Source organism: Halyomorpha halys, unplaced genomic scaffold (genome assembly GCF_000696795.3).
Source record: "Halyomorpha halys isolate HHAL.00 unplaced genomic scaffold, Hhal_1.1 Scaffold395.1, whole genome shotgun sequence".
Taxonomy (NCBI): Eukaryota; Metazoa; Arthropoda; class Insecta; order Hemiptera; family Pentatomidae; genus Halyomorpha; species Halyomorpha halys.
In genome coordinates this window covers 102,895-117,055 of record NW_027106354.1, presented here as the reverse complement: position 1 = coordinate 117,055, position 14,161 = coordinate 102,895, and the positions used below count along the sequence as shown (strand labels likewise).

Sequence of the window (14,161 nt, the reverse complement as noted above, 5' to 3'; positions counted from 1 at the left end):
CTCAGAATAATGATTCGTCTGACTGATTCCTACTTTATCAAACGTTTCGGTCATACACATCCGTACGAGATGTACTAACTTCTTTAGCATTCCCTGTTCCATCAGAATATTATACAACTTCTGACGGTCAGAATATTATCCTCAACCATACACTTCAAAACTCGGGTACTCTCGGAATTTCATTTAAAGAGGAAAGCTTCAAACCGCCTTCCCTACCAGTAGAAGGAGTGAAACCGAAGATTTACACTTTTTTTTCTTTATTAACTGAATCCATAACCATCTTCTCAAGTAAAATTCACCAACTAAAGCAGTCGGAAAAATGGCGCTGACCTCCATGGAACGCCAAAACGCGCATGCTCGTAACAGCTTGTTGACTATCAAACCGGTTCTTGGAACAAAGCAAATAGCTAATACCTGTTACTTTTGAATATCAGTAACAGTTTTAAAGTCCAGATAACGCGTATCTAGTATAAAGTAACAGGTCTAGTATTTCTGTGCTAACACTATCTTAAAACTCAGTAGTTCTGTTGTTTCTTGTCATTTAGTGCATTGTTGACCAAGTTCTGTATAAGAAATTCTACTTAATTTTAGAGCCATAATGGATGGAATAGGTGAGAAAAATAATACATTAAACATCCTTGAATTTCAATAGAATGTATGAATTTATTTATAAGATTTTTGATAATCCTTTAAAGGGTAGAATGCTTTTGACTATTTAAGATTCTCATACTGTACTAGACCTACTGAAGTAATAGATTTTATTTAAATATTATGAAAAAATTCTGTTAGTACATTCGAAGTAATGACTTACTTTCTTGCATTGCGTTTCTTCACAAAGCAAAATTACTTGTTCGTTCTGGGTAGTCAGCCTTGTTTTTTCATGAAGAAGTGTTTATTTTATAGTTTGCTACAGATTGATAAGAGGAGAACATGGTCAGGGGTATGGTCAGTAAAGATACGCAAAACTAATTTACTAATTAAGTAAATCCTGATTACGCCATGCAATGTGGGGCGAAACAACCACTCATGTTAAATAGTTTCATTAATACTTGAGTTTATTCTTTGACCGCACCCAAACCATCTTCCTATTAGTAAAACTAATTTATTTGTACCGACATATAGAATTGTAATATGTATGTAGTTTAGTCAGAAAAAAATCAAGGTTTTTATATTGTTGAAATTAAGATTTCTAAATCTTAACTGATATCAATTTTAGCATGGACAATCTAGGAATATATACCAGAGGTTTAAAGTTTCCTCACTTTGTAGTTAATGTCTCACTCCTTAGTTATCATGTCTGTTCTTTCAGGTTTGACTATAAAACAAGAGATGCCAGATGAAACTGGATCTGATTGTGAGTATCCACTCTTTTAAAATTTTTATTGCTAATTAGTTTCAGTAAAGCTCTAGTATAGTGGCTTTAAGATCGTGACTTCCTTTTGTACCCTCACATAGAAAACAAACAAAACCCCAGCGGTTTGTTTTTTAATGAGGTTGGAACCTAAATTCTCTTAAATTTTAATCACTTTATGTGTTCGGATTACAACTTACCATGTTTTATCATTTTCTCTTTGCATATGGGTACATGCCCACTTGCTATGTTGGAGTTTTTTTTAAAAATTAGTGCCGGAAAATATTCATCAGCTCTAAGCTTATAAAAAAATATCAAATATTCTGATTTATATTGCTTTCAATAAAGTCACCTAACTTAAAATGTTATCAATCTTTGTAAATTGAACTATTTTATCATTATTCCAGTGATTCCAAGTTTATGTACATTGTATTGATATCTTTAGGACACCTTACATGGTCAATTTCATTAAGTTAATATTATTAAAGCAATATTATATCAATTTCCGTCTTGCATTCTCTAAATACATATTTTGTCAAGGCTCTCCCTCCTTTTCCATGTTCTTTTTTTCTATTTGCTATTTCTAATTAATTTATGTTTGAAATACTTGTAATACATATCTACTAAATGATGTTACGGAAGCAGGAAATCGTATTACAAAGTTTATACAATTTAATAATTTGATTCTCTTACTGTTAAGACCTAAGAAATTTGATAATATGAAATGTTTTCTTGATGTTCATTTTTCGAATTTCTCTCGTTACATCTAAATAAGGAGATTTCAGTTTTATCAACCCTACACTGTTCCATTATTATTTTTATCAGTATCAAATAGTTGATTTCCGTTTTAGCATTATTTATTAAGAATTTTGGTACTTATCTTTTTTGTTACAAGAACTATTTTTTTTTTTTTTTAATCAAATAAGATATGTTGAATAGTTGAAATATCTTCCCATTTTATTGTAATAATTGACTGTATTTCATTATAAGTCAATCCATGTAAAATAATTTCATTAAAACTACCATTTAATTATTTATTGGTTGTTATTATCAATTAAAGTGTTATGAACATGTAATACTATATTTCTATTTCCTATATTTTATATGTGTATTAGATTTATTTTATGTTTAGAAATACACTAGGTACACTGATGTAGTGATCCTGTTAGTTACTTGTTTGGTAGTGTATTCCTATTATGCTCAATAATATTGAAGAATCTTTGATAAAAATTAACTAGTTTTGATTTCTGTGACTTATTACTACAATCTACATATCGGACTTTATATTGAAGAAATTCAATATTTACTGTGCTATGGGCCCTTTACTTTTAAATATTATATAAATAATGCCATGTTTATTATTTACTTTCAGGTTTGAATATGAAAGAGTCTGGAGATGAAGCTGTGTCTACTTGTTGGGTCTTAATGGACCAAAAAGGTATGAAAACATTTTTTGTTATCTATGTTTTAGTTATAATTATTCTTAAACTTTAGTTGCATTTATGAATTAGGGATTTAATTATGGGATTTTTGATTATCCCTAAATGTCAGCATCCTGCAATAAAGGAAATTCAAAAGTTAATAAATATTTTATAGGATATAATCGATAATTTTCATATGTGTACCCTTGCATTGTGGTTTAACTAGCAATGAGAGAGCTGATGCAGCTGCCAACTCAGCTCGTCATCAAGATACACTACAAGTAACTATTATAGAGATGATCCCAAGAGAAGACTGAACTCACCAGTTTCACACCCTTGTTCAAGAAAGTTGGAACCAAAATCAGAAAACAAGTGGTGCTAAGTTATTGAAAGTTAAAAAAGATTGTACTCGGTGGAAAACCTCCAATTGAAAGTGAAGGTGAGAAGAGGTCATCCTCAGCTGTCTACGTATGGGACACTGTGAATTTTCACACGGCTTGGTCTAGAAGCACAACATACATGGACTGCCAAGTCATTAGAACGGTGAAACACGAGGTATTGGAGTGCCTCCTCTTCGCTGTTCTAAGGAAGCAACTCATGATAGGAACAAGCATGGATGAGATCCTTAGAATAAAGCGAAATAGAGAAATTAATGTTTTTTTTAAAAAGCTACTAAGTACTATAACAGAATATAGTAATTGCCATTTGATCCACCAATGACCCTTAGAAGTAGAGATGGAATAAATAAATAAATTCTTTTGATATTTGAATATTCATATGCTGTTCTAGTCCTGTTAAATTGGTAGATATTTGTTTGATTCTTTGGAATCCCCTTAAAAATAAGAAAGTGCATGTGTTTTAATTCTGTTACTTGAAATTTTTTTAGATATATTTTATACATGAATGAACCAGGTTTTTGTCCTGTGAACAGTGCATACACTTGTAGAAAATGTTTTCTAATCAAATTAGGTTTATAATGCAGCAATGATTTCTAATGTCGAATGATTTTTGTTATGTTTTGTACAAAATTTAATTGTTTAAGAAAGATGGCCCAGTTTTTTTGTTTAAGAGGGTGGCAGTCCAAGAACATTACTTAAACTATTTATTGTTCACAAACATTTTGTCCCAATTTACAGGGCTTCAACTGGGCCTTTGTCTATCAAGTAAACATAAGAATGAATTCAGTTTATTTTTGGGTACCTTTTTTGCCCCCCTACTTGGACCATCTTCCTTCAAATTATTAATTATAATCAGCTAATATTCATCTGAAATTTAATTATCCTTAAAATGAGCTGTTATAATATTATAGGAGATGTATATTAAGAAAATAAACATGTTTCCTATGTTTATACATATAGTTATAATGTCTTAATCCATATTTTTATTATGTCTATATTTTATTTTCAGGTATAAAAATAAAAGAGGAGGTGATAGATGAAACTGAATCTGCTGGTAAGTATCTTCACTCCTAAAAATGTTTTTATAAAGCTTGAGTTTATTAGCTTCTAGATTGTTGAAGCACCTGAACTGACTTGTATGCAATTAAGATGGGTTTAACTCGGTATTGTATTTTGGTATTTTAAGATGCGCAGATTCATAGTAGTTAAGAACCACTGCATATGTGTGTGTATTCACTTGCTCACAATGTATCATTGTTGTGGGTCATAACCTGCACGGTAATTATTTACTTTGACTCCTCCAAAAGAGGCAAGAACATTACTTCTTGACCAGACTGCACAAACCTTTTAAAAATGAATTACCAACTTGTTCAACAGGGAATTTTTCCCTCTTTGGAGAAATCTAAGAGGGGAATGGAAGCAAGAACATAATACTTAAAGAGCAAGTAAAAGTAAATTTAAAAGCAATTTAAAGGAGACTAGTAGAAACGGTCTAACTTAGTCCACCCAATAAATTCAGGAGAATCTTCGAATTTATATCCAAAGAGTAGATTAAGGGGTAAATGTTACAACTCGGAATTATAGCTAGGGCAAAATTAGGACCTTAATAGATATAGAAATATAGGAGAATTAGATGTATTTTTAATATAAAGATTAGATGTAATTTTTCAATTAATAAGTTTCATCCCCCTCCTCAAACAATTAGAGTGACGTCCTATAATTGTATACAGAATGTGTATATAATAGGTAATGTGTATATATGTTCTTTTAGAATAATGAATTAAAAAATTAAAATATAATATATATAAATAATTAGTGGAATAATTTCCAATTATGAAGAAGATGGTCTGGGGTGCGGTCAAAAGAGAACAAAAATAGTTAACAACTATTTATTTGTCAACGTTTTGCTCCCACTTTATCGAGCTTTATCAGGGCTAAAAATATGTTGACACAGTAAGATAATGAGATACAAAAAGATTAATTAGAGTAAGGTTAAAATTATGTAAAAATAAGTGAATAATATAAAAAATTATATAAAAATGAAAGAAAAGAAGAAATAAAATAGTATTAATATAAAATAAATGATAAGAATATAAACATTTTGCAAAATATAAGGTTAAAAATCAGCAGGAGACGAAACAACACGTAAGAAATAGAAAAGTAGATATGAGAAAACAAAATTTAATACACTAGGTATTAGTGTGTTTTCTGACATGACTTACAAGTCATGAAGGCTTGTTCAATTTGAAAATTAACTTTGTATTGGTTTAGTCATGATTTATTGACTTTTCATTCGCTTTCACTCTAATTTTCATGAATGAGTGAATTGATTTTCATAGTTCAAGTGACTTTCTGACTATAGAAGTAGATTAAAAGGAAATTGAGTGTGAAAATTTTCTGACTTTTCATTTACTTTTTCTCTTGTATACGAGACATTTATTCCTCTCACTTTAGCGAGAATCAACCCACAATCTGTTTTATGGTTGGGTTTTCATTTAAACAGATGCTCCCCAGAGACTAGCTAGTAATCAATTGCCCTATAACCTATCCAAGAATTATTGCTTGATTGATACTTTCTAGTAAACATATAATTACTCTTAACATTGATCACATAAATATACTGGGGATCCACAGAAGTCTTGTCAAGTTGTCCACTGTGCCAAAAGAACAGAACCTGATGCATTCCCAAACTGAATAATATTAGCCCATATTATTTCTATAAAATCCTAGCATTACCCTCAAAATTGGATTTTAAATTTTAAATTAGATCCAGATATCTTTCTTCTAAATATGATGTGAATTTTTTGTCTGTTTGATTGTTTTAAATATGCAGAATTTTTTTTTAACTTTGAGAAATTTCATTAACATTCCCAGCTTATTTGCATTCCATTTTATTAATTTATATAAATGATTTTTAATTTATTGTTCTTGTTAAGATTCTATATCTGTATTTATGTCATTTATTGTACTGTTTAACTCTATATCGGAATTGCCTCAAAATCAAATTTGTTATTTTTATCAGTTGTTATTACTAAATCTTATCTATTATCTAATCTCTACACTTTTTATTTTATCATTTTTTTCTAACCTCCTAATTTAATTTAATAAACAGATACATATTTAGTGCCTTTCCTTCGCTATATGGTAATGCTTGTTTATATAATTCTTTATCATTTTAAATATATCAAAACCAGTTAATTAGAACTTATGAATGAAATAGAACCTCTTCCTTGTTTTAATTATTTATTTTATATCATTACTAAACAACAATGTTTCGGGGTTGTCACCCCATCATCACGTATCTAAAACAAATTCTCAAATTCATATCATCCATACAATTTATCACAATTTTTTTTTTAAACAATTACCTTATTAAGATCTATCTACATAATTATAATATAATTACATTGTGTTTTCTCCTTAGTAGTCTTGTATTGCTAATAATAACATATTTTTGTCACAAATATAAAATTTGTAATAATTAAAAAACAAACATTCTAAATAAAGAGATGTAAAATACCTTCCTGAAACCAGGTTATCTTTATCATTGATAACAAATAGATTAAAGCCAAGTCAACATTCTTCTACCTCTGTTCCAAAAAAGATGACTAATTTATTAATAATTGTTAAAAATATATATATATATTTTAAATATATATTAAAACAACACAATCATGTATTAAACTTATTCTATTCTCTAGTACTATTGTACAACATTAAATTACTAATCTATTTACTATACATTTTGTGTACATTTTTAAAAAGAAATTGTGATATATTGTAATTGTTATATACATGGTACAAATTTGAGAATTCGTTTTTGATACCTGATGATAGGGTGATACATTGTTATTGTTTATTAATGATATAAAGTAAATAATTAAATTAGTCATCTTTTGTGGAAAAGAGGTAGGAGAATGTTGACTTGGCTTTAATCTATTTGTTGTCAATAATAAAGATAACCTATTTCAGGAAGGTAGTTTATATCTCCTTATTTAGAATGTGTCTGGTGTTTAATTATTTAAAGAAATTTTATATTTGTGAAAATGATATGTTATTATTATCAATACAAGACTAATAAGGAGAAAACAACATTTTAATTATAGATAGATGTTTAATCAGGTAATTGTTAATAAACATTTTTAATAAGAATAATATGTTGTAATTATTGTATTTGAGAATTTGTTTTAGATACCTGAAGAAAGGGTGACAACCCCGAAACGTTGTTATTGTTTATTAATGGTATAAAATAAATAGTTGAAACATGGAAGAGTGTTTTTCATTCATAAGTTCTAAATAGGAATCACAGAATAATTTGAAAATAACAAGCAATATAGATAAATAAAGTGTTGAAAGAAAATTTATTGTGAAAGTATTATAAGAAGATAATGGCTATATTCATTTTTTACATGTATTTCTTACTAAAATTTCATATCTATATATAATTTTCTTGTTCTTTTCTCTTTCTAAAATTTAATATTACTTATTCTCAGTATAGGCTTTATCTTCTTATAATACTTAGAGGTTTAGAATACCAAAAGCTTCCCTATTTTGGCTAGAGATATGGGATAAGTGTCATTTTACAATACATTCCATGCCCTTTCAAATGGTATGCAACACTATGAATGCAAGGTTTTGGTGTATTCCAAGTATAAACATCATTGGAAAATAATAATGATGATAATCAATCAAAAGTTCTCTAAATTAGGAAATTTAGTTTTACAAGTAGGAAGACAAAACTAATTATGTTAGATAGTTATGTTTTAGATCATAATACATTCTTCATTGTTATCAAATAACAATTAAATTCTTAACATGTTATAAACTTCTAAATTACTAAATGCTCATAATGTTAATTTTATAACCATAAATGAAAATACAAGACATTTAAAACATTGACAAAACATTTTTTAATAAAGTGTTTTTTTCTCTTGTTGACTTGACATGAATACGAACATGAAACTACAAGCTGTTGTTATTTTCGTAATATTGGAGTTATGCCGTAACAATACAAAAAAGTGTGCTAATTTCACTTAAAAATGAAATATTGTTGTAGTTTTACAAAAGCTAACTTTATAAGTGACAATTGAGGATTTTGATTATCATTTGATCTATTTAATAAAAATTTAATTTTATAATACAAACACAAAATTTAGTTTTTTTTTTACCTGAGTAATTATTGTCTTTGTTTCAGTTCCCTCAATGTATATCAAAGAAGAAATAGTAGAAGAAGAAGATCCACTCACTTATACCGGTAAGGCTAATTTCAGAATAGGCAAATAAAGAAGTTCTGGTTATAACTTTGAATTTTGTAGATTGCTATTAATCATTTCTAACTCAAATATTTTTTTTAATTAGTCCCTAATCACACTGAATTACCTAAACTTTGGTTTCTATTATTTAAATTTTGAACAGTTTTAAAAACAAACAATAAAACATTTCTCTTTTAGCACCTTGACCGTGGTTGACGACACATTATTGTCAATCCGTGGTTGCTTGGGAGCGCTTATGATGGTAAGCTATCATCAAGGGAGGTCACTTTTCTAGCTTGCATTCGGAGTGGTAGGGAGAGCTCTAGCACCTCTCTTAGTACTGTCCTAGCTTCCGTCAACAACAGATTGTTCTGGGTTTTGCAGCCTTTAAAGATTTTTACACACGTTTAATTTTTTTTTAATATATAAATTTATCTAGCTATGTATTCCTTTATTTTACACACTTTCAATAATATTTTTTTAAATGTTCAAATAGTTATTTTTTTTTTTACAATATTTCATGTTGTCTAAATGTTTTGTATAAAATTTATTAGAATCTTTATCCAGTAATTCAGTTTAAAAAATCCCACAAATCAACTATGTTTTTGCTGAATGTAAAATAGATTCAGTGGAAAACACGGGTGATAATAGTCCTCATGGTTAAAAACCAGTCAATAAAACTTTTTTGCCGAAATATTACATTTTATATATTATAAAATGTGTATTTAAATTAAAAAGAAAAGAAAAATGGTTTTCCAGGGGAGCCTGTACGGTTAAGGTGTTAAAATGATATCCCTGATGTACCAAAGGATGATACCCATTGAACCAACAGACACAGTCCTGGTCCTTATCAGCAAAATCTCCACCAAGTGAAATTTGAGGTCATCGTTATTACTTAAATTTTTACCATGTAAAAAGTTTTGTAAACTTCAAAACAAATGATAATCCCATAATTTGTTATCAATCATAAAGTTAATTTATCATCCAATGGTTTCAAGATTACAAAAATAGTAATTAATGTTTACTTTCAGATTTGAATGTAGTAGAAGCGATGCCAGATAAAACTGAATCTGCTTGTAAGTATAGTCTTTAAATTTTTTTAATGTTTAATGTTTCATCATTTTTACCATGATAATAATTATTTTTTGTGATTGACAAGAATAAAAGAATGTTTTATTCTGAAAGAATGTTTTTTATTATGACTGTATTTATTATTTTCAGGCCCCAAGGAATCTCACTTAAAGATAGAGAATTACTTGAAAGTTGAGTTAAATATGGATTTGGAGCCTCATCAATGTCCTCATTGTAATTATAAATCAGTTAGTTCTGCAGCTTTAAAAAAACATAAAATGGCCCGTCATACCGGTGAGAAGCCCTATCAATGTCCTCATTGCGATCACAAAACCGTTAGTTCTGGAGGTTTAAAAAACCATATAATGAGCCATCACACAGCTGAGAAACCTCATCAATGTCCACATTGTGAATATAAAGCTGTACAGTCAAGTACTTTGAAAACACATATACTGGCACATCATACAACTATGAAGCCCCATCAATGTACTTACTGTGATTATAAATCAGTCAGTTCCGGAGCTTTAAAAAAACATATTATGGGTCGTCATACAGGGGAGAAGCCTCATAGATGTCCTCATTGTCAGTATCAAGCAGTACTTTTAGCTACTTTAAAAATACATATAATGGCCCGTCATACAGGTGAGAGACCTCATAAATGTCCTCATTGTGATCATAAATCAGTAAGTTCTTCTATCCTGAAGGAACATATAATGGCCCGTCACACAGGTGAGAAGCGTCATCAATGTCCCCATTGTGAGTATCAAGCACTACAATTAGGTAATTTAAAAAAACATATAATGAGCCATCATACAGGTGAGAAACCTTATCATTGCCCTCATTGTGAATATAAATCAGTAGATTCAGCTAGTTTAAAAATACATATAAGGGGCCGTCATACACGTGAGCTGCGTGAGAAGCCTCATCAGTGTCCTCATTGTGATTATAAATCAGTTAGTGCTGGAGGTTTAAAAAATCATATTATGAGCCGTCATAAAGATAAGAAGCCTCATCAATGTCCACACTGTTTGTATAATGTAGTAGAATCAACTGCTTTAAAAAAACATATAATAGACTGTCATACAGTTGTGAAATCTCATCATCAGTGTCCTCATTGTGATCATAAATCAGGTAGTTCTACAGATTTGACAATTCATATAACGAGCTGTCACTCAAATGAAAAGCGTTTTCAATGTCCTCATTGTAAGTACAAAGCAGTAAAATTAACCGCTTTAAGAACACATATAATCAGTTGTCAAAGAGTTGAGAGGCCTCATCAATGCCCTCATTGTGACTATAAAGCAACAGTAAAGGGCCGATTAACACAACATATAAATTTCCATCACACAGGTGAGTAGTCCCATCATTGTCCTCATTTTGATTATAAATCAGTGGGTGATCTGTGAAGAAACATAAATAGGGCTGTCACATGGTTGCAAAGCCACATCTATGTCTTCATTAGGAATCTAAAGCAATACACAACATCAAATCAAAACAACCATCAAAAAAGTGAGAAGCGTCACGAGTTAGATTTATAAAATTAAAAAGTCATACTGTGTAGAAATCTCACAATTTAGCTTATTATGATAATAAGTCATTTCTGAAATCAATTCTGCTAATGTGAAAAGTTGTATATTGTTAGGGATGGCCCTTCGAAGCAGAACGGAATGAGAACCTTGGAAATTTTATTCCAGTCAGAACTGTTTAGAAAAGAACAAGACAGACAGAGATTTTGTTCCGATCAGAATGATTTGAAACTGCAACATGTAAGAAACAAGGAACAAGAAATGGGTTTTATTCTTTTATATTTTTCCTCTAATTGGTGAATCTTAAGAGGCTCTCTCCCATCCTTCTTCATATAAGAAAAATTTCTTTTTTCGATGAAGTATCTATATTTTTTCCTCTGTATTTTTATCCTAAATAAAACAAGATTTGTTTGATAATGAAGCAAGTTATTATTTTATATTTTGAAACTTATCCTCCAGGGTAGGCTGAAAAGAATTTTTTTTTTCTTTTGAAAATTATACCATGAAAAACGCCTCAAAACAAAAGTTTTACTTTTAATCTCCAGCTAGTGTAATACTTCCAAATATTAAGAAAATGTAAATTTTTCAATAGTTTGTAAATTATTTAAGTCAATGTTTATACAATGACTAATAGTATAAAAGAGTATAAGAAATCTTAAACAATTTTAAAATTAAACCATTCAACATCCTTCTTGTTAGATGAATACCTTTGAAATCTCAATTTTTCTAAAACAAAATTAAATTTTCATTTAAAATAGAAAGTTTTTTTGTTTGTGTGAAAGTTTAAACTTAATTAAAATATTCTTCTTTACCTGTTTTTAGTGTGAGTGCAGTGGCAGAGTGGTAAGGCACTATGCTACTAACTCTAAGGACCCGGGTTCGAATCTGGCTGTAGCAGATGCTTATTTTTTGTTACATTCTAGTAATGAGTCAACCCTGTGGGTTCAAGAGCCATCCTGGGGTCCACCCAGCCTCATAAAGTCGGTACCTTTAGTTGGAGAAAAATCTGGCAGTCGAGTGGGATCTTGAAAATATCATTTCCTTAAACGTTCTAAAAACAGTGCTTCTTTACTGCTTGTAACCTTACAACGTACTTAACCCATGATCTTTGTGGTTCACATTACTTGTCTTTTGTGTCCTTTGGGAATTCGAAAAATGATTTACTCGAACAACCTTGCTTAGATGACCTTAAAAGAAAAGAAGCCTTGCTCTAATATAGCCATCTCATGAAATCAGTTGCCATTTCTACAGTCAAACTTAAGATGGAAAACTGGGACCGTCATTAAGCAGTCCTGTAGACACACGGTTCAGTAACCATGAAAAATTGCAAATTTTTATTTTGGATTGGGCATAAGATTCCAAAAACAGGTAGGCTTTGAGTGAATATAAAATATGAACGGTATCCGCACCAGAATTTCTGATTAGAGCTTCAATACCCTTTCGAACAATGAGTAACTAATGAAGGTGTTTATTCGAAGATTGAGTTTTCAGAGGAATGGAACTTTTCTTTATTTCTATGTCACACAAAAGTAGTCAAGTAATGCTTGAAGTTGGTTGCCGAGTTCTCTCAAAAAGTCCTGAGTTATTAGAATTTTGCTTCTTTCAAGGTCATCTAAACTGAGTTTATTGTGTTAATCATTTTTCGAATTCCCAAAAGATAAACTTTTCTATTTATATAATAAATGAAACTTTTCATTTTTCTTTTTCCTAGAAAAATAGGTTTTGCTCGGTCAGTAAATTTGTTGAATGAGTTCAGTTTTATGCTGACTCCACAGGTTTGCCACTTGCCACTAATCCAAGACTTGTACAAATCCTTGGAAAACAAAGGAAGCAACAAATATATGTATCCACATGCTTGTATGTTATTTTGACTTTTGTTGGCTATAACATGATTTAATTTAATAATAATGATTATTTAAATAACGATTATATAAATAGTCAAATAAATTTTGTTCCTGTTTTTTAACCATGTTTGTAATCAGCTAATACATGAAAGTTTGGCCAGTATTTTTACTTATATCTTGTAGGGTTGTTATTGTATATCTAAAAATAACATTTTTAGCATGTAAAACATATTACTGGAAGTGAAGTGTGTAAAATAAAAGAATACATAAATAGATAAATTCATATACTTCAAAAAATAAATTCAATAATAAAAAAAATTTGAGCAAGTAAAAAAACCATTAAAGACAACAGAACCCTGAACGATTGTCGCTAGTGGAAGCTAGGAAAGTACTGAACATGGTTTGGGACGATCCAAGGTGAAAGATTGGAGGTGCTATCCTCAGCACTCTGAATAGAAAATAAAAAACTGACCTCCCTTAACGATAGCTTATCATCCATCATGCCTGCTCCCAAGCCTTGACTATGGCCATCAACTAGTCAATGTGTTGACCAAACCTGCTGCTTATGAGGTATTATAAAAATTGCAAGCTCCGATACCATGAGGTTAGTATATATTTTACTTTTCAGTGCTAGAATGTAGGTTTCTAAAATAAAAACTTGAAAATTCAATTAGCTATTATTTAGTGCAGTAGAGCTATAATGGTGGTTGCTGTGGCAATTCATGGAATGGATTAGGATAAAATTTCACAAGTGCTATGTGAAGAAATCAACTGTTCATCCAACTGATCACACAATACATAAACTCCCGAAACTAGTTGACTGACCTCAAAAATCAAATAATTTGTTCTCTCACCAATTTTTTTTTTTTTTATTATCAGAAAATTTCATCAAAACTGCTTAATTTTAACTATGTTTTATTAACTTTCACATTTACTTTGTTTTGTTTTTTTGTAAACTTTTACTTCACTTGTTTCTATTAACTTATTTCACTTATCATTACCATCACCTATATTGTTAACATTCCATCACAAATTTTTCACTTATTTCTATACTTTATTACTTATTTTAAATCTTTTTATGTACATCCTTTTACATCTCACCTTGTACTTTTATTTTATTTTATAAACTTTCACTTCAGATTTTTAAATTACCTTATTTCACTTTATATTGTTCATGTTACTGCTGTTATCTTTACTATTACTATTATCAGTGTAGATAAATTATTATTTTCACGATATATAAAAACTACAGTTGTTCTCTTTGTCTAATTATTTTTCTTTCTATTCTTTCTTATTTT

The 14,161-nt window shown here is 29.6% G+C and overlaps 1 protein-coding gene across 2 annotated transcripts; it reads left to right on the top strand.

Annotated features, from left to right (window-relative positions):
- The first annotated feature begins 478 nt into the window (after nt 1-478).
- LOC106682198 (zinc finger autosomal protein) lies at nt 479-13,943 on the top strand. Of its 2 annotated transcripts, XM_014422924.2 has the most exons (7): nt 479-611; nt 1,310-1,354; nt 2,724-2,789; nt 4,180-4,224; nt 8,365-8,424; nt 9,454-9,498; nt 9,644-13,943. In XM_014422924.2, exons 1-7 carry the CDS (start codon nt 599-601, stop codon nt 10,849-10,851), a joined length of 1,482 nt encoding a protein of 493 aa, XP_014278410.1. In that variant the 5' UTR covers nt 479-598; the 3' UTR covers nt 10,852-13,943. The 2 variants fall into 2 exon arrangements, with proteins under 2 accessions (XP_014278410.1, XP_014278411.1); XM_014422925.2 differs by lacking the exons at nt 479-611; nt 1,310-1,354; nt 2,724-2,789; nt 4,180-4,224 and adding an exon at nt 7,022-7,292.
- Nucleotides 13,944-14,161: the final 218 nt, after the last annotated feature.